The 24,356-nt window shown below is 44.9% G+C and overlaps 1 protein-coding gene across 1 annotated transcript in view; it reads left to right on the top strand.

Annotated features, from left to right (window-relative positions):
* grid2 (glutamate receptor, ionotropic, delta 2) overlaps positions 1-24,356 on the top strand; it is an 858,176-nt gene that overhangs the window by 662,392 nt on the left and 171,428 nt on the right. The window contains exon 11 of the mRNA XM_078225205.1: positions 10,522-10,834. Within this exon, the coding sequence (XP_078081331.1) occupies positions 10,522-10,834 (313 nt within the window). The remainder of the gene's footprint in view (positions 1-10,521; positions 10,835-24,356) is intronic.

Here is a 24,356-nt window from a genome sequence, read left to right as displayed (position 1 = left end):
AGTTTGTGAATAAAGGCAAGCTATTTTGATTTGACACAAGGTTATTGTTGCTAGTCTGATCCCAAGCCAGTTGGTGAATTCTGAAACTCGACACAAATATTTTTTTTTCGATAATAGGCTTGTTCACAGAATGCAGCATTACATATATCTGATTCCTACCTACAAACCCAGTGGGTTTTTTTATATTCATTTATGAGACATGGGCATCGCTAGCTGGCCAGCATTTGTTGCCCATCCCTCGTTGCCCGAGGGCATTTGAGAGTCAACCACATTGCTGTGACTCTGGAATCACATGTAGGCCAGACCAGGTAAGGACGGCAGATTTCTTTCCCTAAAGCACGTTAGATTTTTCCGAAAGTCGACAATGGTTTCAAGGTCATCGATAGATTCTTAATTCCAGATATTTTTTATTCAATTCAAATTCTACCAGCTGCCACGGTGGGCTTTGAACCCGGGTCCCCACAAAATTAGCTGAGTTTCTGGATTAATAGTCTAGCGATAATACTACGAGGCTATTGTCTACTCTCCAGCAGTCTCTAGTTATAAGTACTCTAAATACTTCAATAAACAATGCCTTTGATCTGTGTATCTTAACAACACAATCAACATACCATTGACAATGGTTGTATCACCACTATGTTACTGGACAGATAACGTTAAGGGCCTGGACTAATACCCCAGTGAATTTGAGTTCAAATCCCCCAAATGGTAGTTTGAGAATTTCAATGCCATTCTGAAAGTAAATCTGGAAATTAAATAAACTGAGGCAGCACAGTAGCACAGTGGTTAGCACTGCTGCCTCACAGCGCCAGGGACCCGGATTCGATTCCCAGCTTGGGTCATTGTCTGTGTGGAGTCTGTATGTTCTCCCTCTGTCTGTGTGGGTTTCCTCCGGGTGCTCCAGTTTCCTCCCACAGTCCGAAAGACCCGAACAGGCACCGGAGTGTGGTGACTAGGGGAATTTCACAGTAACTTCATTGCAGTGTTTATGTAAGCCTTACTTGTGACACTAATAAATAAACTTTAAAAGTTGATATCAGTAAAAGTGATCAAAAGGTGTTAATTATTGTATAAAATCCAACTGGTTCACTCAAGAAAAAAACCTTCCACCCTTCCACTCTTGCCTAATATGTGATTTCAATCCCACACCAAATGTGCACACTGCCTAACAGTCTAAGCAAGCCATTTCGTTGTATCATAGTCCTTACATTCAAGAGCACAGACCATTACCATCTTTGCAGGGCATGGCAATCAATTCCTACCTTGTCAAAGATTCCTACATGCTAAGAATGAGTGAAGAATGAACCAAACAACTCCTGGTAAGTGAAGGTGTAAACTACCCATAATTTAAGAGGTGATCATAGAATCCCTATGGTGCAGAAGGAGGCCATCGCACCTGCACCGACATCTATCCCACCCAGGCCTTATCCCCGTAACCCCATGTATTCACCCTGAGGAACAGTAGCACAGTGGTTAGCACTGCTGCCTCACAGCGCCAAGGACCCAGGTTCAATTCGCGTCTTGGGTCACTGTCTGTGAGGAGTCTGCACATTCTCCCCATGTCTGTGTGGGTTTCCTCCGGGTGCTCCGGTTTCCTCCCACAGTCTGAAAGACATGCTGGTAAGGTACATTGGCCATGCTAAACTCTCCCTCAGTGTACCCAAACAGGCGCTAGAGTGTGGTGACTCGGGGATTTTCACAGTAACTTCATTGCAGCGTTAATGTAAGCCTACTTGTGACACTAATAAATAAATAAATAATCCCCCTGTCATTAAGAGGCAATTTACCACGACCAATCAACCTAACCTGCACATCTTTGGGAGTGCGGGAAAAAACCCATGCAGACAAGAAGTACAGTTAAAGTTAAAGTTTATTTATTAGTCACAAGTAGGCTTACATCCACACTGCAATGAAGTTACTGTGAAAATCCCCTAGTCGCCACACTCTGGCACCTATTTGGGAGCACTGAAGGAAAATTTAGCATGGCCAATGCATCTAACCAGCATGTCTTTTGGACTGTGGGAGGAAACCAGAGCACCCAGAGGAAACCCATGCAGTCACAGGAAGAACATGCAGACTACGCACAGATAGTGACCCAAGGCTGGAATTGAACCCGGGTCCCTGGCACTGTGAGGCAGCAGTGCTAACCACTAGTGCCACCCTAGTGCTGAGGAGAAAGTACAAACTCCACACAGACAAACATTCAATGTCAGAATCAAATCCGGTTCCCTGGAGCTGTGAGGTGGCAGTGCTAACCTCTGTGCCACTCTGCCACAACAAGAAATGGAACATTTTACTCTGAGGGAGTAGACAACATCGTTTAGGGTTCAAGCATGGTAGTGTGGTGAATATTTGAACTGTGCAGTTGAATTTTCTGCTCCCAGCCAGGTGTGCTGCTTGATGGGAAGAGAGATCAAGCAGTCGGCGCACCTGATTGTTGACAATGTGTGAAGGTCAGTGTGCCCCACTCACAGCCATCTTCATTGTCCATCAAGATCACCAAACACTCAGGATTTCCCTGAGCCCCACCCACTGGCCCTCCAGTCAGGTTGTTCAGCCTGCTCTCTGGTTGAGTGAAGCTCTGTGCTGGGATCGCTAACGTATGTTCCTCAGAAGTCCTGGCTATCTCTGGCCTGGGTATGTTTGATCCTGGCACTAGGTGACCACAAATCCCAGTTCGTTCTTTCTGTTTAAATGTCAAGCGTTGTTTGGTCTGGCTACAAAAGCAGCTTTGAAGGTTCTAGACTAACTGTTGCTCAGCTGTGCACTATTGCCGCATAGCTGTTTTAATTATTCATAGTACTTGGAGTAAAAAACTTTTTATTCCTTTGGGACACCAAGTTTTCCCACAGGAAAATCATGAAATATGCATTAAAGAAAAAGGCACAAGTTGTTTCAGAATATTTCAAATGAGGCTACCTATCTATTTCTCTGAACCCTTCATTTCCCTCACTAATCAAACCGAAGTCTTGCATCCTCACCTGTTGTACATAAATAAAAATAATTCCGCTGCCAGGGATGAGCTGGGTATCTGCACTTAATGGACACAAGTACCGCAAGAGAACAGTGAGATTAAACCAAAGTACCACAGATGCTGGAATCGGAAACAAAAACAGAAAATGCTGGAAAATCTCAGCAGATCTGACAGCATCTGTGGAGAGAGGATAGAGCCAATGTTTCGAGTCTAGATGACCCTTGACACGTGCAGACTCCACACAGATAGTGACCCAAGCTGGGAATCGAACCCTGGTCCCTGGTGCTGTGCGACAGCAGTGCTGACTATTGCGCCACCGTGCCGCTAATGTCGGCCAGTGTTTTAGCCAGAGCTGTTTTCTTGGCAGTTTTATTTGTCTGTGGTTGCTTTCCATTGCCTTCCACCCTCAAGGACAATGAGGAGGTAGGCCCCTAGCCTGCCTCAGCTGGAACAGAATTCAAACCCTGCGTTGTTGGCATTATTCTGAGCCACGCACTAGCCAATTTGCCATCGGAGCTAACTGACCAGTCAGGGCTCGGCAATGGGAAATGCTTGGGGTCAGGTGGCCAATAATGCTTCTTGTTTTATGTTATATCCAACATGGTAATATATGGATCAAGTCAGTCATGAACTTTCACCTCAGTACAAAAGTCATAATTATGATTGAATCATAGAGGTTTACAGCATGGACACAGGCCCTTTGGCCCAACTTGTCTGAAGCTAGTCCCAATTGCCCACATTTGGCCCATATCCCTCTATACCCATCTTACCCATATAACTGTCTAACGCTTTTTAAAAGACAAAATTGTACCCGCCTCTACTACTACCTCTGGCAGCTTGTTCCAGACATTCACCACCTTCTGTGTGAAAAAATTGCCCCTCTGGACCCGTTTGTATCTCTCCCCTCTCACCTTAAACCTATGCCCTCGTGTTTTAGACTCCCCTACCTTTGGGAAGAGTTATTGACTATCTAGCTGATCTATGCTCCTTATTATTTTATAGACCTCTATGAGATCACCCCTAAGCATCCTACGCTCCACAGAAAAAAATCCAACCTATCCTTATAACTCAAACTATCAAGTCCCGGTGGCATCCTAGTAAATTTCTTCTGCACTCTTTCTAATTTAATAATATCCTTTCTCTAATAGGGTGACCAGAACTGTACACAGTATTCCAAGTGTGGCCTTACCAATGTCTCGTACAACTTCAACAAGATGTCCCAACTCCTGTATTCAATGTTCTGACCAATGAAACTAAGCATGCCGAATGCCTTCTTCACCACCCTGTCCACCTGTGACTCTCCTTCGACCATTAAAATAAATAATAAACAGAATGAGTCCTTGTCGGCCTTGACTTTTCAATAAAAACAAACACATCGTTTGCTGTTAGCAAAATTTCTCCTTATCTCATGATACCTTTTAGCTGTGAAGGGATAGGTGGCAAAGATAGGTATCACATAGAAACTTATAAAATTCTAACAGGGTTAGGCAGGGTAGATTCAGAAAGAATGTTCCCAATGGTGGGGGAGTCCAGAATGAGGGGTCACAGTTTGAGGATAATGGGTAAACCTTTTAGGACTGAGGCGAGGAGAAATTTCTTCACCCAGAGGGTGGCAAATGTGTGGAATTCACTACCACTGAAAGTAGTTGAGGCCAAAACGTGTGATTTCAAGAAGAAATTAGATATAGCTCTTGGGGCTAAAGGGATCAAGGGATAAGGGGGAGAAGGCGGGATCAGGAAATTGAATTTGATGATCAGCCATGATCAAAATGAATGGCGGAGAAGGCTCGAAGGGCCAAACTGCCTACTAGGATGCTACCGGGACTTGACAGTTTGAGATATAAGGAGAGCCAGGATAGACTGGGACTATTTTCCCTGGAGCGTAAGAGACTTAGGGTGATCTTATAGAGGTCTATAAAATAATGAGGGGCACAGATCAGCTAGATAGTCAACATCTTTTCCCAAAAGGAGGAGAGTCTAAAACTAGAGGGTATAGGTTTAAGGTGAGAGGGGAGAGATACAAAAGGGTCCAGAGGGGCAATTTTTTCACACAGCGGCTGGTGAGTCTCTGGAACAAACTGCCAGAGGCAGTCGTAGAAGCGGGTACAATTTTGTCTTAAAAAGTGTTTAGACAGTTACATGGGCAAGCTGGGTATAGAGGGATATGGGCCAAATGCAGGCAATTGGGACTAGCTCAGTTGTTAAAAAAAAGAGGTGGCATGGACAAGTTGGGCCATGCTGTAAACCTCTATGACTCTACCCCTGCTCCTAGTTTCTATGTTTCAATGTGGAGTTAAGGTGACAGACAGATCAGCCGTGACCTCATTCAAGGCATAACAGGCTCCTTCCACCTGATCCAGTTTACGAATTTGACCAGTTTGGCACTGCCAAGCTTAAAATATTTGAAAAGTCGTGACATGCATGTTGAAAAGAGGTTGACTTAAAACCAGCATGGAAAGATCCCAGTGTGGTTAAATCCCACCAGAAAAAAAGCTGCCTGTCCCCAGTCCAAGGTTTCAAAATGGCAAACTGTCCTTTTGGAAAACTGGATTGTTTTTGCAAAATCAAACACAGCACTTTCACGAAAGTAAGTTTCCCGAACTCACCAGTCACTCCACATATTTATTTTGCGTAGATTTCCTACAGCACTATTTTGTGGCAGCTATTTTCATGAAAGATTTTCTGGGGCAGATTGATCCGGGAGAACGTGTTCAATTTGGTGCCAATGTGGCCCAGCGCGTGGCATTTTGTTACATCAGAAAAACTTTGTTGAGACCGATTACCTTTTAATCGTTAAAATCTCTTATCTTGAGAGAAGCATGAGGGATTAACCTCTGAGATACAGGCCCTTTGGAGTTCAATCTGTTCATTTTGGTGAGCAAGCAAAAGAAGCAGAAATCAATTTAAGATAAGTTCTTTTGACGTGTATTTGAGATATCTTAGTTTAACCGCTTCCAGTGTAGGATTCATCTAAACTGCACAGGTAGGAAAAAGAGGAGGCCATTCAGCCCTTGATCCTGCTTGGCATTCCATCTGATCGTGGCTGATCTGTACCTCATTCATTCTTCCTAGCTCCATATATCACAATATATCACAATGGGATAGCACGGTAACACAGTGGTTAGCACTGCTGTTTCACAGCGCCAGGAACCTGTGTTCAATTCCAGCCTTGGATCACTGTCTGTGTGGAGTTTGCACATTCTCCCTGTGTCTGCGTGGGTTTCCTCTGGGCGCTCCAGTTTCCTCCCACATTCTGAAAGACGTGCTGGTTAGGTGCGTTGACCCGAACAGGGCACTGGAATGTGGCGGCTAGGAGAATTTCACAGTAACTTCATTGCAGTGTTAATGTAAGCCTTACTTGTGACTAATAAATAAACTTTAACTTTAACTTTACCCTTTAGCTGTTAAGGGATATGGGGCAAAGATGGGTATGTGGAGTTAAGAACAAAGAGAGAACAAAGAACAAAGAACAGTACAGCACAGGAAACAGGCCCTTCGGCCCTCCAAGCCTGTGCCGCTCCTTGGTCCAACTAGACCAATCGTTTGTATCCCTCCATTCCCAGGCTGCTCATGTGACTATCCAGGTAAGTCTTAAACGATGTCAGCGTGCCTGCCTCCACCACCCTACTTGGCAGCGCATTCCAGGCCCCCACCACTCTCTGTGTAAAAAACGTCCCTCTGATATCTGAGTTTTACTTCGCCCCTCTCACCTTGAGCCCGTGACCCCTCGTGATCGTCACCTCTGACCTGGGAAAAAGCTTCCCACTGTTCACCCTATCTTTCCCCTTCATAATTTTGTACACCTCTATTAGATCTCCCCTCATTCTCCGTCTTTCCAGGGAGAACAACCCCAGTTTACCCAATCTCTCCTCATAGCTAAGACCCTCCATACCAGGCAACATCCTGGTAAACCTTCTCTGCACTCTCTCCAATGCCTCCACGTCCTTCTGGTAGTGCGGCGACCAGAACTGGACGCAGTACTCCAAATGTGGCCTAACCAGCGTTCTATACAGCTGCATCATCAGACTCCAGCTTTTATACTCTATACCCCGTCCTATAAAGGCAAGCATACCATATGCCTTCTTCACCACCTTCTCCACCTGTGTTGCCACCTTCAAGGATTTGTGGACTTGCACACCTAGGTCCCTCTGTGTTTCTATACTCCTGATGACTCTGCCATTTATTGTATAACTCCTCCCTACATTATTTCTTCCAAAATGCATAAGGTGGCAGATCAGCCATGATCTCATTAAATGGAGTAAAAGGACTTGAGTTTCTAAGTGGCCTCCTCCTGTTCCAATGTTCCTGTGTTCTCCTATCTGATAAAATATTGCCAATCTTGGGAGGGCGGCACGGTGGCACAGTGGTTAATACAGCTGCCTCACAGCGCCAGGGACTCAGGTTCAATTGCCAGCATGGGTCATTTTCTGTGGAGTCTACATGTTCTCCTCGTGTCTGCGTGGGTTTCCTCAGAAACTCCGGTTTACTCCCACAGTCTGAAAGACGTGCTGGTTAGGTACATTGGCCATGCTAACTTCTCCCTCAGTGTACCCAAACAGGCGCCAGAGTGGGGTGACTAGGGGATTTTCACAGTAACTTCATTGCAGTGCGGCACGGTAGCACAGTGGTTAGCATTGCTGCTTCATAGCTTCAGGGACCTGGGTTCGATTCCCGGCTTGGGTCACTGTCTGTGTGGAGTTTGCACATTCTCCTCGTGTCTGCATGGGTTTTCTCCGGGTGCTCCGATTTCCTCCCACAGTCCAAAGATGTGCGGGTTAGGTTGATTGGCCATGCTAAAAATTACCCTTAGTGTCCTGAGATGCGTAGGTTAGAGGGATTTGTGGGTAAATATGTCAGGATGTGGGGGTAGAGCCTGGGTGGGATTGCGGTCGGTACAGACTCGATGGGCCCAATGGCCTCTTTCTGTACTGTAGGGTTTCTATGATTTCAGTGTGAATGTAAGCCTAATTGTGACTAATAAATAAACTTTAAACTTAGCAGAGGAGTCAAAGGGGGGATGGATTCAAAGTAAATCGTTGCTTGGTAGTCAAAAACTTGAAGTCAGACCTTTTCATTTTGCATTCATCAGGACAGACACAAGAATGACAAATTTCAAATAATCATGGCAATTTATACCACAGGAGAAAAGAATACTGATTTGTTGGCAAGGATTGGTTGTGGCATTGCTATGAGAAAGCAATGAAGAACTACCAATAGTTGGGGAGCCTGTAATTCCTTGTTGCTTTCTCCATGGCAACGCCTCAACCAATCAGAGTTGAGTTGCCAAGCAACCAGCACCCTTTTCCCCTGTAGTATAAATTGTTGTGAATGTCTGAAACTTGGCATTCTGGCATTTGTCCTGACGTCTTGCAGTTTCAGCAAAATATCTCTTTCCAGCAATATTCAAGATTTAATGCAATTGGTAGGAGGATTAGCAGGGAGATGAGAGAATTATTTTTCATGCAATGAGTGGTAGAGACCTAGAACTCACTGCCTGAAGGCATGAAAGTGTCAGAAACACTTCATAGAATCATAGAATCCTCGGAGCAGAAGGAGGCCATTTGGCCCATCGAGACTGCACCAACAACAATCCTACCCAGGCCCTACCCCCGTAACCCATGTATTTACCCTGTTAATCCTCCTGATACTAAGCAGTAATTTAGCATGACCAATCCACCTAACCAGCACATCTTTGGACTGTGGGAGAAAACCGGAGCACCCAGAGGAAACCCACGCAGACAGGGGGAGAATGAGCAAACTCCACACAGACAGAGACCCAAGCTGGGAATCGAACCCGGGTCCCTGGCACTGTGAGTCAACAGTGCTAACCACTGTGCCACCTTGCTGACCACTTGCCAGATTAAAAAGAAATACTTGAATATCTATTTGAAAACTGATGACCTGTAGAACTCTAGGTCAAATGCAGGTTGGTGGGGTTAGGTTGGGTAACTCTTCATTCAACCAGCAATGACATGACAGGCCAAATAGCCTCTGACTATATTGAAACATTTCTGTGAATCAGTGGCTCTGGATAGCTTTCATGCGCTGAGTATTTTGGAAGAGATTTTTTGGGCTGTCGGAGGAAACCAAAGCACTTGAAGGAAACCCAACGCAGACAGTGATCCAAGCTGGGAATTGAACTCGGGTCCCTGGCTCTGTGAGGCAGCAGTGCCAACCACTGTGCCACCGTGCCGCCTCTCTGTTCCTTTTTAATTCTTTAAAGGATATTAACAACAATCACCAATGTGTCATCATTCGACTTTTAATACCAGATTTTTTTATTGAATTCTAATTTCACCATCTGCCATATGGCGGGATTAGAACTTGGGTCCCCAGGGGATCACCCAGAATCTCTGGATTACTAGCCCAGTGACAATACCACCAAGCCACTGTGCCTCCCCATTGCCTCCAATCAACTCTAATATCTCAATGTGGTTCAAAATCATCATCGGTACACCTTAAACTCCAAATTCACTTTTCTAAAATAAATATTTCCAAAGCCAGGTGAAAAATGGAAGGATCTCCATTATTTTTGAAAGAAAATGCCTTTCACACATAAATTATTTTCATGTTCACTAATATAATATGTTTCTTCCAGTTGTTACCTTGGTTCATTTGCAATTTAATTTGAGTTGCATTATTAATCACTTTATTGCTCTGTTAAAGTACTTTTTGCATGATTAACTTTGTTGGTAAAGAAAATAAATAATACATTTAATGCATAGGTTGTTGGAAATAGTCATCTAGCTTCATTCAAGAAACATGCAGGCATCATAATGAAACTGTTTCAGTCGTAAATTGAAGTGCTAATCATTAATTTTTTATACAAATCACCTTCAATTTGTGCTGAGGTCAATATGGGCCAGGGAATTGAATTAAAAAATTGAACGGATAAAATCTTCTTCCGCCTTGATTATAGAATTTTCAATCTTGTATTCAAATCCCTCCTTGTTCCTCGCTACCCCAGTAACATCCGAGATCTCGTTGCTCCCCCAACTTTTCATCCCTCCTATCCTATGCCCCACTGCTGATAGCCATGCCTTCAGCTATCTCGGCCCTAAGGTCTAGGCCTTCCTGAAACCGCTCTGCCTCTCAACTTCTCTCACGCCACCTTTAAGATGCTCCACCAATACTCCACAGTGCCCGCCGCATAGTCACATATCCTCAGACCTGCTACTCCGCCTTGGTGTAAAGATTTTGTTTGATACAGCCGCCATGAAGCATCTTGGAATGTTTCACACAATGTTAAAGACACTATATGAATGCAAGTTGTTGTTTTTAGCAAGCGGACGGGAGAAAAGGACAGGGTGTGGGGTGTTGGTGGGGGCCGGGCCGGGGGGAGGGGGGGGGATAGGTTGAAAAGGTTTAGGGCGGGATTTTCCGACCTGACATGCCCCGAAACCGGAAAATCCCGCCCGAGATCAACGGACCTTTCCATTGTCCGCCCCTTGCTCACTCCGATTCCCGTGGTGGGCGGGACGGTAAAATTCGCACCTCAGTCTCTGTCGCTTACTTTTACTGACTCTTTTTTAAAAATCCATTTGCAGAGAGCGGATGTGGGAATCTCAGCGTTGACCATCACGCCAGAGCGGGAGAGTGTTGTGGACTTCACCACCCGCTACATGGACTACTCGGTGGGATTCCTGCTGAAGAAGGCGGAGAAGACCGTCGACATGTTTGCCTGCCTGGCGCCTTTTGATTTTTCGCTGTGGGCATGCATCGCTGGCACAGTGATACTGGTCGGCCTGTTGGTGTACCTGCTCAATTGGCTGAACCCTCCAAGGCTGCAAATGGGCTCCGTCACCTCCACGACCTTGTACAATTCCATGTGGTTTGTCTACGGCTCCTTTGTGCAACAAGGTAAGAGATCATTACATCGCAACTATATTTATGTTGCCCATCTTTGCTGCTGCATTGATTTTGATTTGATTTATTATTAAGGACTCTGGGTCTGTACTTGTTGGAGTTTGGAAGGATGAGGGAGGAATCTTATTGAAACTTACAGGATACTGCGAGGCCTGGATAGAGTGGACGTGGAGAGGATGTTTCCACTAGTAGGAAAAACTAGAACCAGAGGGCACAACCCCAGGCTAAAGGGACGATCCTTTAAAACAGAGATGAGGAGGAATTTCTTCAGCCGGAGAGTGGTAAATCTGTGGAACTCTTTGCTGCAGAACGTTGTGGAAACCAGGTCATTGAGTGTCTTTAAGACAGAGATAGATAGGTTCTTGATTAATAAGGGGATCAGGGGTTATGGGGAAAAGGCAGGAGAATGGGGATGAGAAAAATATCAGCCATGATTGAATAGCAGAGCAGACTTGATGGGCCGAGTGGCCTAATTCTGCTCCTATGTCTTATGGTCTTATGGTCATATTATTGTCACATGTATAGTATATAGTGAAAAGTATTGTTTCTTGCGCACGATACAGACAAAGCATTTCATAGAGAACAGTAAGAAGTCTCACAACACCAGGTTAAAGTCCAACAGGTTTATTTGGAACCACAAGCTCTCGGAGCGCTGTTCCTTCATCAGGTGAATGGCAAGATAAAAAATATCCACTCACCCAATGAAGGAGCAGTGTTCCAAAAGCTCGTGATTCCAAATAAACCTGTTGGACTTTAACCTGGGTGTTGTGAGACTTCTTACTGTGCCCACCCCAGTCCAACGCCGCATCTCCACATCATTCATAGAGAAGGAGAGGGTGCAGAATGTAATGCTGCACTCAGCTAGGGTGCAGAGAAAGATCAACTTAATATAAAGTAGGCAAAAAACCTTATGGCAGCAGGGAAGAAGCTGTTTTTGAGTAATTCATACTGCAAGTCGCTTTATCCAGATCTGAGCTTAATCTAATCCAATTGATTCTCAGAAATCAAGAACCAAAAGGAGTTGGGAGAACTCAGCAGGTTTGACAGTGTCTGCAGAGGAAAAAATAGGGTTAAGTTTGCAAGTTGCTGACCCTCTAAACAGGACTTCAGAACACCAGTTCAGATGAAAGGTCATCCACCTGAAATGCTAACTCTGTTTCTCACTCCACACATGCTCCCTGACATATGAAACTTTGCATTCTCGCAGTTAAAACAAAATCCAGGTTGCTGTGAAACTATCAGAATGCTTTGAAGCTTTGGAATGGGGACTTGTTTGGCTCCACATTTATCGGCTGCGCTCGAAACGCTGTCTTGTGAGGCAGGTGCAATTGAGACATCCAAGATGGCATTGGATGACTACTTGACTAGAAATAATGTGCAGGGGGTATGGGGAAAAGGCAGGGGAATGGCATTGAGTCATGATGTTCGTCTGGGGAGCCAGTGCAGACATGATGGGCTAAATGGTTCCTTCTGCGCCGTGACAATTCTATGACTCTGTGATGTCTTTAATTGCCCAAGTAAAAGCCTACTGTCATCTAGAAATGTTTTATCAGATATGAAATTGTATTGAAACTACAGTTGATGGATATGTGGATGGGATAAGTATAAGGTTCTGGTCAGACCCCATTTGGAGTATTGTGAGCAGTTTTGGGCCCCATATCTAAGGAAGGATGTGCTGGCCTTGGAAAGGGTCCAGAGGAGGTTGGCAAGAATGATCCCTGGAATGAAGAACTTGTAGTATGAGGAACGGTTGAGGACTCTGGGTCTGTACTCGTTGGAGATTAGAAGGGCGAGGGGGGATCTTATTGAAACTTATCGGATACTGTGAGGATAGAGTGGATGTGGAGAGGATGTTTCCACTAGTAGGAAAATCTAGAACCAGAGGGCACAACTTCAGGCTAAAGGAATGATCCTTTAAAACAGAGATGCGGAGGAATTTCTTCAACCAGAGAGTGGTGAATCTGTAGAACTCATTGCCACAGAAGGCTGTGGAGGCCAGGTCATTGAGTGTCTTTAGACAGAGATAGATAGGTTCTTGATTAATAAGGGGATCAGGGGTTATGGGGAAAAGACAGGAGAATGGGGATGAGAAAAATATCAGCCATGATTGAATTGCGGAGCAGACTCGATGGGCCGAGTGGCCTAATTCTGCTCCTATGTCTTATGGTCTCATAAGTTCACTTCTCTTCAACGAAGTGTGGTTCTAGCCAATTGAATCACTTTGCATCTACTTTCATTCCACAGAATTACCTCAGTCTGTGCAAACATTTATCTTACCCTCAGCTAACAATATTCAGAGAATTTGAACATATAATATTCCTTTTTTCTCATTGTTTTATCTAAAACAGCAATTGTCTACACATCAACTCAGATTTGCACTTTATTTCCCCGAGGACATTTTCCAAAGTCGTGTTTAAAAAAAACCCAAAGAAATTGGAAATCTGATTTAAATTCAGCTGGAGGAAATAAATGCTTTTATTTCTTGGGCGAGGTGTCCATGTGTATATTGGTGCTTTGTGATGTCTTGCACATTTCAGGAAACCCCCGCATTGGAATTTTTCCCGCTGACCCTTCAGCCCGGAATTTCCATTGCGCCACTTGTCAAATCGCACAGACTTGCTAATGCAAAATTCACAACTTAGTCTGACGGATAAAGGAATATATATATGGTGTCTTTCAAAATCTCAAGATGTTCCGAGGTGGACTGAAGACTTTCATGTAACTTTTGTAGTCACTTTCACAAACCGACAGCCAATTAGCACACAACAAGCTACGGGATATGATTAGACAATTAGTTTCTGTCTTGTAGATTGAAGGATAAATATTTAAGCATAACGCCAGGAATGGCTCCACTGCCCTTCTTTGATATTGTACCATGGAGTCGGAGTGAGCCTATTTTTAATGTCTCATCTGAAAGACGGCACCACCAGCAGTGCAGCATTCCTTCAGTAATCTATCATGGAATCATAGAATCCCTAAAGTACAGAACGAGGCACCGACAACAATCCCACCCAGGTCCTATCCCCATAACCCCACCTATTTATCCTGCTAATCCCCCTGACACTAATGCCAGAATTTTACCTCTCCACCCACCACAGAATTGGAGCGGGCGATGGATAATGGACAATGGATAGGTCCGTTGACCTCGAGTGGGATTTTACGGTTTCGGGATGAGCGAGTCTGTAAAATTCCGCCCTAAGGGGCGATTTAGCATGGCGAATCCACCTAACCAGCACATCTTTGGCCTATGGGAGGAAACCGGAGCACCTGGAGGCAACCCACACAGACACAAGGAGAATGTGCAAACTCCGCACAGACAGTGACCCAAGGCCGGAATCGAACTCAGGTCCCTGGCGTTGTGAGGCAGCAGTGCTAACCACTGTGCCACCGTGCCGCCCTGATACTGGAGTTATCAGCCTAAATTTTTATTCTCAGGTCTCTGGAGTGAGATTAGCCCCACAACCTCTGATTTAGAGGCAATAACAAATGCAAATGGTAATAGGCCATTATCATTGCAGGAAGTGCCCAACAGGCCAACCACCTATGACTCTCCCTAAAGATAAAAACTATATTCGTTGGTAGGTGCCAGTGGTGAGGCCAACAATCTCATTCCCTGTCCTAAATCTTGTACATTTAGTCAATCATCCCCTCAACCACTGGCATTTCATACTTCCCTCCCTTCACCATTTCATACACCTCTTAATCACATCTATTGTAATGATAATTGGCCCAATTTTTTTCAAGTCCTTCCTTGTCTTTGCATGGTGGCACAGTGGTTAGCACTGTTGCCTCACAGCGTCAGGGACCCAGGTTCACTTTCCAGCCTTGGGTGACTGTCCAGGTGGAATCATAGAATCTGTACCGTACAGAAGGAGGCCATTAGGCCCATCGAGTCTGCACCGACCACAATCTCACCCAAGCCATATTTCTGTAATCCCTCACATTTACCTTGCTAATCCTTCTGACACTAGGCCAATCAACCTAACCCGCACACCTTTAGACTGTGGGAGGAAACCGGAGCACCTTGAGGAAACCCACGCAAACACGGGGAGAACATGCAAACTCTACACAGACGGTGACCGAGGCCGGAATTGAACTTGGGTCCCTGGCGCTGTGAGGCAGCAGTGCTAACCACTGTGCCACCATGCCGCCCAATTTGCACGTTCTCCCCATGTCTACATGGGTTTCCTCTGGGTGTTCCTGTTTCCTCAAACACTCCAAAGATGGACAGGGTAGGTCGATTAGTGGGGTAAATACGTGGATAGGACCTGAATAAGGTGCTGAATCAGTGCAGACTCAATGGGCCGAATGGTGTCCTTCTGCACTGTAGGGATTCATTGATTCAGATCATTTCCTCATTCCTTACTCATAGCGTAGTGAATCTGCAGGAAAACAATATAACTAAAAATACTAACCTTTAACTGACCCCTCTGCAATCACAGATTAAAAAATAATTCCTGTTGACAGGTTGGTTATATTTTGCTTTTGCTGCTTTCCCTGCAGTCAGTTGTGATGGGGTATTACCAATCAGACTTCTCAAAACTCACTGCGCTACCTGATCCGGACATTATTGGTGGCTATTAATTGTGTCTGGCAAATGTCACTGCGGCAGTGGAGACAACCTCAAACATTGTCAGAAATGTTTAAGGTGTTTGTGGATGGTCTGTGCTGAGAGTAATCACATTCTGGTTCACTGAATCTCATTTCGAAGTAGAATATTTTCCACTGAAATTGTGCTGCCTCTGAATACACTTGTATCTCCTTGGACCATGATAACTCCTTGGACAGAGCTTTCTCAGTGACTAAGCCCTGCAACTGAGGCCGCATGCAGGACCTGAACCCGCATGGGCAGGTCTTGCAATGTTTTTCTCTTCTATCCCCTCTCCTTGGCTGATGCATTTCCCGCTTTACAACAGCCACTGCCCTTCAAAAATACTTCGTAGAAACATTCCAGTGCAGAAGGGGCCGTTCTGCCCATCGAGTCTGCACCGACTCTCTCACAGAGTATCTTACCCCCTCTTACTTACCTTTTCCCCCCTCATCCCTGTAGCCCTGCATATTTCCCATGGCTAGTCCATCTAACCTACGCAGAGGAAATCCACGCAGACATGAGGAGAATGTGCAAATTCCACACAGAAATAATTCTCAAAACTTCCAATTTTTGTAGCGCCTTTCACAATCTTCCCTGGAGCTGTGAGGCAGTAGTGCTAACCACTGTGCCATCATGTCGCCCATTGGCTGTCAGGTGGTTTGGGACATCTTGGGATACTAAGGGGAAATTTAGCATGGCTAATCCACGTAACCCGCACATCTTTGGACAGTGGGAGGAAACCGGTACACCCGGAGGAAACCCACGCAGACAGGGGAGAACGTGCAGACTCCACACAGACAGTGAGTACAGTGCAGAAGAGGCCATTCTGCCCATTGAGTCTGCACTGACTCTCTGACAGAGTATCTTGTCCGGGCCCGCTCCCCCACCCTATCCCTGTAACCCCGCAGATTCCCCATGGCTCGTCCATCTAACCTACACATCTTGGGACACTAAGGGTCAATTTAGTATGGCTAATCCACCTAACCCAACTATCTTGGGACAGTAAGGGACAATTTATCACAGCTAATCTACTAATTTGCACATCTTTGAACACTAAAGGACAATTTAGCAGCGTGGATTTCCTCTGCGTAGGTTAGATGGACTAGCCATGGGAAATCTGCAGGGCTACAGGGATGAGGGGGAAAAGGGCCCGGGTAAGATACTCTGTGAGAGAGTCGGAAACTGGAGCACCCGGAGGAAGCCTATGCAGACACGGGGAGAATGTGCAAACTCTACACAGACAGTGACCGAAGGATGGAATCGAACCCAGGTCCCTGGCGCTGTGAGGCAGTGGTGCTAACCACTGTGCCACAGTGCTGCCCATTGGCTGTAAGGTGGTTTGGGATATCCTGAGATTGTGAAAGGCGCTACACAAATTGGAAGTTTTGAGAATTATTTCTGTGTGACTGTGACATCCTCAGTCTTCCTTGTATTCTCAAGGTCCACTCACTCTTTCTGTTGGCTGGTGGTCACACAGGGAATTAGCATTGGTGTTGAGAGAGTTGGGTGTGAAAGGCCAAGCAGAGCCCCATGTCATATAAGTGATACTTAGAAAGAAATTGACTTCCAACAGATATTAGCAAAAGTCAATGATCAAATCATTGGCTTTTCCAAAGGCTGCCATCTGGCCTGCCTGGCTGGCAGGGAGGCATCAGAGGGAAGTAATCTAAAATGCAATTATAACAGCATTGAATTGACCAAACATAGCAACACAATTTTCAGTTCTCATATCCCATGTAACAGCTAGCTGGCTGGAACCTGTTGAGTTATAATGTGGAAGTTACATGGAGTGGTTATACAGCATGACACTCAGCAAAGGAAATTTATTTTGCCTTTGATAATATTGCCTGCAATGGGAAAAGAAATGTCAGAGTTGTGTATTACACCCAGACCATTTTTTTGCACAGAATGGATCCCTGAGTTTGAAAGAGTGAAACATTTGATTAAAACATCTAAGATCCCAAGGGGACTTGATAGGGTGGATGTGGAAAGGATGTTCCCTCTTGTAGGAGAATCTGGAACTCAGGGTCAAATATGAGGTTGCCCGTTTAGGACAGAGGAAAGGAAAAAAAAATTCTCTCAGAGGGTTGTGAAATTCCCATCCTCAAAAGGTGTTCGAGGCAGAGGTAAATAGACTCTTGATGAGCAAGGCGGTGAAAGGTTAACGGGAGTAGGCAAAAATGTGAAGTAGAAGTTAAAATGCGATCAGCCATGATCTGCTTGGATGGCGTAGCAGGGTTGAGGGGCAGAATGGCCTCCTCCTGCTCCTGTCTGAGGAGTTGCGAATGATAAAGAAAATTGTGCAATCATCAGTGAACATCCCCACTTCTGACTTTGTGAAGGAGAGAAGATTATTGATGAAGCAACTGAGGATGACTGGGCCTAGGACACTGCCCTGAGGAACTCCTGGAGCCATTTGCTGGGACATGCCTATATCCAACAACCACAGCCATTTCCCTTTGTCCTAGGTCTGATTCCACACCAGAGGAGTGTTTTCCCACTGATTCCTATTGACTTCAGTTTTGTTAGGGCTCCTTGCTACCGCACTTGGCGAAGTGCGTCAAGGGCAGTCACTTGGATTTTGATTTTGATTTGATTTATTATTGTCACGTGTATTAGTATACAGTGAAAAGTATTGTTTCTTGCGCGCTATACAGACAAAGCATACCGTACATAGAGAAGGAAAGGAGAGGGTGCCGAATGTAGTGTTACAGTCATAGCTAGGGTGTACAGAAAGATCAAGATAATGCGACGTAGGTCCATTCAAGAGTCTGACAGCAGCAGGGAAGAAGCTATTTTTGAATCAGTTGGTTCGTGACCTCAGACTTTTATATCTTTCTTCCAACGGAAGAAGGTGGAAGAGAATGTGTCCAGAGTGCATGGGGTCCTTGATTATGCTGGCAGTTTTTCCAAGGCAGCAATAAGTGTAGACAGAGTCAATGGATGGGAGGCTGGTATGCACGATGGACCGGGCTTCGTTCACAATTCTTTGTAGTTTTTTTGGGGCCTTGGACAGTGCAGGAGCCATACCAAGCTGTGATATAACCAGATAGGATGGGGGTTTTCACAATAACTTCATTGCGGTGTTAATGGAAGCCTACTTGTAATACTAATGAATAAACTTTTCTATGGTGCATCTATAAAAGTTAGTGAGAGCTGTTGCAGACATGACAGATTTCCTTAGCCTCCTGAGAAAATAGAGGCGTTGGTGGGCTTTCTTAACTATAGCATCGGTGTGGAGGGATGAAGCCAGGTTGTTGGTGATCTGGATATCTAGCAACTTGAAGCTCTTGACCATTTCCACTTATCCCCATTGATGTACTTAGGTGTATGTCCTCCACTATGCTTTCTGAAGTTGATGACTGTCTCCTTCATTTTACTGACACTGAGGGAAAGATTATTGTCACCCCACCAGTTTACCAGATTCTCCACCTCTTTCCTATTCTCCATCTCATCGATGTTTGAGATGCATCCACTCCAGAGATGTTATCAGCAAACTCGAAAATCGAATTGGAGGGGGATGTGGCCACACAATCATAGGTGCCTAAGGAGTATAGTAAGGGACTCTGACCTCACCTGTTATCGTATCAAAATCAGGAAACCGGTAGGGAAGCTGTGCCTATGCTTCTGATTGTGTTGGCAGCATAGGATGAGCCACCTTCTTACTCTGATTGTTTCGATGCAATCTCTATGGCAGGTAGAATACTTTATTTTATAGTTTCTGTCAGGCTACAGAATTCAATGTCAGAACAAATGACTGCGTTCATCTTCATGTCAGGGGAAATAACAATACCATAGTCTTTGAATCGGGTAAAATAATGATATTATAGAGCACATCAAATGGAATAACTAGATCATAATCATGTGGAATAACTGTATCATCTCCTTTGTCAGACAAAATAACTATCTTACATTCAACGTCAGGTGAAAAAGCAATGTGTTTCTCATCCTTTATGTCTGCATTGCCATGACACCCACAACCACTACCATCTAGAAGACAAGAGCAGCAACTCTCGGAGGTTCCTCTCACCATCCTGACTTTTTCTTTAATTCATTTACAGGATGTGGGCATCACTGGCTGGGCCAGTATTCATTGCCCATCCCTAACTGTCCTCCATCTCAGACAACATTTAAGACTCAACCACATTGCTGTGGGTCTGGATTCACATGTGGGCCAGACTGGGTAAGGATAACAGATTTCCTTCCCAAAAGGACATTAGAGACAAAGGTTTTTAATGACAATCAACAATGGTTTCATGGTCATCGATAATTCCAGATTTTTTTATTGAATTCAAATCTCACCATCTGCCATGGTGGAACTCGAACCTGGGTCCCCAGATCTTGCCCTGAGTCTGTAGATTACTAGTCCAATGACAATATCACTACGCCACTGCCTCCCCTCCTTGCCATTCCTTCATTGTTGCTGGACACCTAGAATCTTGAAGCTCTCGACCATTTCCACTTCATCCCCGTTGACGTAGAAGGGTGTATGTCCTCCACTGTGCTTTCTGAAGTCGATAACTATTTCCTTCATTTTACTGACATTGAGGGAGAGATTATTGTCGCCCCACCAGTTTACCAGATCCTCTATCTCTTTCCTATTCTCCGTCTCCGCGAATGAATGTTGTTCCTCTGTTTAAGAAAGGGAATAGAAATGACCCTGGTAATTATAGACCGGTTAGTCTTACTTCGGTGGTTGGTAAATTGATGGAAAAGGTCCTTAGGGATGGGATTTACGACCATTTAGAAAGATGCGGATTAATCCGGGATAGTCAGCACGGATTCGTGAAGGGCAAGTCGTGCCTCACAAATTTGATTGAATTTTTTGAGGAGGTAACTAAGTGTGTTGATGAAGGTAGGGCAGTTGATGTCATATACATGGATTTTAGTAAGGCGTTTGATAAGGTCCCCCATGGTCGGCTTATGATGAAAGTAAGGAGGTGTGGGATAGAGGGAAAGTTGGCCGATTGGATAGGTAACTGGCTATCTGATCGAAGACAGAGGGTGGTGGTGGATGGAAAATTTTCGGACTGGAGGCAGGTTGCTAGCGGAGTGTCACAAGGATCAGTGCTTGGTCCTCTGCTTTTTGTGATTTTTATTAATGACTTAGAGGAGGGGGCTGAAGGGTGGATCAGTAATTTGCTGATGACACCAAGATTGGTGGAGTAGTGGATGAGGTGGAGGGCTGTTGTAGGCTGCAAAGAAACATAGGTAGGATGCAAAGCTGGGCTGAAAAATGGCAAATGGAGTTTAACCCTGATAAATGTGAGGTGATTCATTTTGGTAGGACTAATTTAAATGTGGATTACAGGGTCAAAGGTAGGGTTCTGAAGACTGTGGAGGAACAGAGAGATCTTGGGGTCCATATCCACAGATCTCTAAAGGTTGCCACTCAAGTGGATAGAGCTGTGAAGAAGGCCTATAGTGTGTTAGCTTTTATTAACAGGGGGTTGGAGCTTAAGAGCCGTGGGGTTATGCTGCAACTGTACAGGACCTTGGTGAGACCACATTTGGAATATTGTGTGCAGTTCTGGTCACCTCACTATAAGAAGGATGTGGAAGCGCTGGAAAGAGTGCAGAGGAGATTTACCAGGATGCTGCCTGGTTTGGAGGGTAGGTCTTATGAGGAAAGGTTAAGGGAGCTAGGGCTGTTCTCTCTGGAGCGGAGGAGGCTGAGGGGAGACTTAATAGAGGTTTATAAAATGATGAAGGGGATAGATAGAGTGAACGTTCAAAGACTATTTCCTCGGGTGGATGGAGCTATTACAAGGGGGCATAACTATAGGGTTCGTGGTGGGAGATATAGGAAGGATATCAGAGATAGGTTCTTTACGCAGAGAGTGGTTGGGGTGTGGAATGGACCGCCTGCAGTGATAGTGGAGTCAGACACTTTAGGAACATTTAAGCGGTTATTGGATAGGCACATGGAGCACACCAGGATGATAGGGAGTGGGATAGCTTGATCTTGGTTTCAGATAAAGCTCGGCACAACATCGTGGGCAGAAGGGCCTGTTCTGTGCTGTACTGTTCTATGTTCTATGTTCTATGTCTCATCAATCTTTGAGATGTGACCCACTACAGTGGTGTCATCAGCAAACTCCCTCCCTGACAGCGCTGGGGGTGTACCTACACCTCAGGGACTGCAGTGGGTTCAAGAAGGCGGCTCACCACCACGTCCTGAAGAGCAACGTGGGATTGGAAATAAATGGTGGCCTAGATAGCGATAGTCACACCCTGTAATTTAATAAAATTAAATTTAACATATTGAAAAAAAACCAAATAAATCAGTGTCCATGCCTTTTAATCGTAGAAAAATACCTGACAGAAAAGTAGAGGCATGGAAATAAACTAATTGTACCAATATGTAGCAAATGACTGACTAACTATAAAGTTAGCATTGCTTCAAATTAATTGGTTCACATATTCGAATGTGTGTGTGACCCTGCACATTTCTGCATTAAATATTTTAATTTTACCAGCATGAAGGGAAAGAGGTCAGCGGTTCTGATTATTTGTAGTCACACTCTATTTTAAATCTCATATAGGATTGTGAATCTACTTCAAAACATAAATAGAAACTGGACCCCTGTGCCTTTATTAATGGGGCAATCAAAAACACTTACAAGTTTAAGTTAAATGTAACATACATTCAAAAGTTAATTTATTAGTGTCACAAGTAGGCTTATATTCATGCTACAATGAAGTTACTGTGACAACCCCCTAGTCGCCACACTCCGGCACCTGTTCAGGTGCACTGAGGGAGAATTTAACATAGCCAATGCACCTAACCAGCACGTCTTTTGGAGTGTGGGAGGAAACCGGAGCACTCAGAGGAAACCCACGCAGAGAACATGCACAGACAGCGACCCAAGTTGGGAATCGAACCCGGGACTGTGGCGCTGTGAAGCAACAGTGCTAACCACTGTGTCACTGTGCCCCCATGGACCTCATGTAAAGAGAAACCAGAGTGTTGAACACTTACTTATACAGCAATTAACAGTCTGTCTCTCCGGAAGGGTCCGTGCACACAGTCGAAAATGCTGGATTCAAAGGTAGAGGTCTGAAGGGCCAACCTCCTTTCTTACTGTCACCTTTGCTCATCTTAACCACCCACCCACTCTCAAACCCACACACTCTTCCTAAATAAAATCTAGCTTAACATTTCAGGTCAAACACCTTCTGTCACAAAACAAAGTTCTACTTATATATTACTGTAAAATCAGTAGAACAGCAGCAGGGCTCACATATACCTGTAAATAAAGAGAGCATATTTCACCGATTCTTGTAAATCCATGGGTTAAGTTAAGAACAAAAAAACAAAGAACAAAGAAAATTACAGCACAGGAACAGGCCCTTCGGCCCTCCAAGCCTGCACCGACCATGCTGCCCGACTTAGCTAAAACCCCCTACCCTTCCGGGGACCATAATTCCTCTATTCCCATCCTATTCATGTATTTGTCAAGACGCCCCTTAAAAGTCACTACCATATCTGCTTTCACTATCTCCCCGGCAGCGTGTTCCTGGCACCCACTACTCTGTATAAAAAATCTGCCTCGTACATCTCCTTTAAACCTTGTCCCTCACACCTTAAACCTGTGCCCCCTAGTAATTGACTCTTCCACCCTGGGAAAAAGCTTCTGACTATCCGCTCTGTCCATGCCTCTCATAATCTTGTAGACTTCTATCAGGTCGCTCCCCCAACCTCTGTCATTCCAGTGAGAACAAACCAAGTTTCTCCAACCTCTCCTCATAGCTAATGCCCTCCATATCAGGCAACATCCTGGTAAATCTTTTCTGTACCCTCTCCAAAGCCTCCACATCCTTCTGCTAGTGTAGCGACCAGAATTGAACACTATATTCCAAGTGCGGCCTAACTAAGGTTCTATAAAGCTGCAACATGACTTGCCAATTTTTAAACTCAATGCACCTCAATGCACCTAGTTGATTCACATTTTTCTTTATTCATCCACTGCATATGAACGTCACTGGCAAGGTCAGCGTTTATTACCCAGCCCAAATTGTCCTTTATAAGGTGGTGAGCCACCTTCTTGAACTGTCGCAGTCCATGTGGTACTTGAAGGGAGTTCCAGGATTCTGACCGAGTGACAGTGAAGGAACGGTGGTACAGTTCCAAGTCGCGATGGTACGTGACTTGGAGGGGAACTGGCGGGTGGTGGTGTCTTCATGCACCTGTTGCCCTGGTTCTTAAGGGTGGTAGAGGTCATGGGTTTGAAGAATGCCATTGAAGAAGCCTCGTGCATCTTGTAGATGGGGGAGACGTGTTACCCTGCTTCAGCAATATACATCAAAATGGTAAGGATCATTCAGTTATCAATGGAAACAGTCATTCAGTCAATCTTTTCTTTTAGGATTCCCTCTGCAACTCACTTTGTAGAGGTAGATATACCAGAGGCCTTTCCTTTGGACCTTGACAACATCAAGCACCCAGTTGAATGCTCCATTCTTGTTGCAAACCCCCAGCTTTCTGTAAAAGATATCGGGGAGATAAAATGTGCCCTGCCTCATTTAATTAAGTCCAAAAAGTCCTTGGGAGACACCTGTCCACTTCACAACCTGTCTACCTGAAACATCCCGAGTTAAAATCCAAGCTGATACCTGCTATTGCAATTTGAGCTTCTGCATTTTCCTACAAAAATAGAGCCTGGCCTTTATTGATTCTGAAGTGTTTTGGGATGTCCTGTGGATGAGGTGGCACAGTGGTTAGTACTACTGCGTCACAACACCAGGGAGCCCGGTTCAATTCTAGCCTTGGGTGACTGCCTGTGTGGAGTTTGCACATTCTCCCCGTGTCTGCGTGGGTTTCCTCCAGGTGCTCCCGTTTCCTCCCACCAGTCCAAAGATGTGCCGGTTAGATGGATTGGCCATGCAAAGTTGCCCCTTAGTGTTCCAAGATGTGTAGGTTAG

The sequence above is a fragment of the Mustelus asterias genome, chromosome 1 (assembly GCF_964213995.1).
Source record: "Mustelus asterias chromosome 1, sMusAst1.hap1.1, whole genome shotgun sequence".
Taxonomy (NCBI): domain Eukaryota; kingdom Metazoa; phylum Chordata; class Chondrichthyes; order Carcharhiniformes; family Triakidae; genus Mustelus; species Mustelus asterias.
The sequence above is the reverse complement of the archived record's forward strand: the minus strand, read 5'-3'. Positions and strand labels throughout refer to the sequence as shown.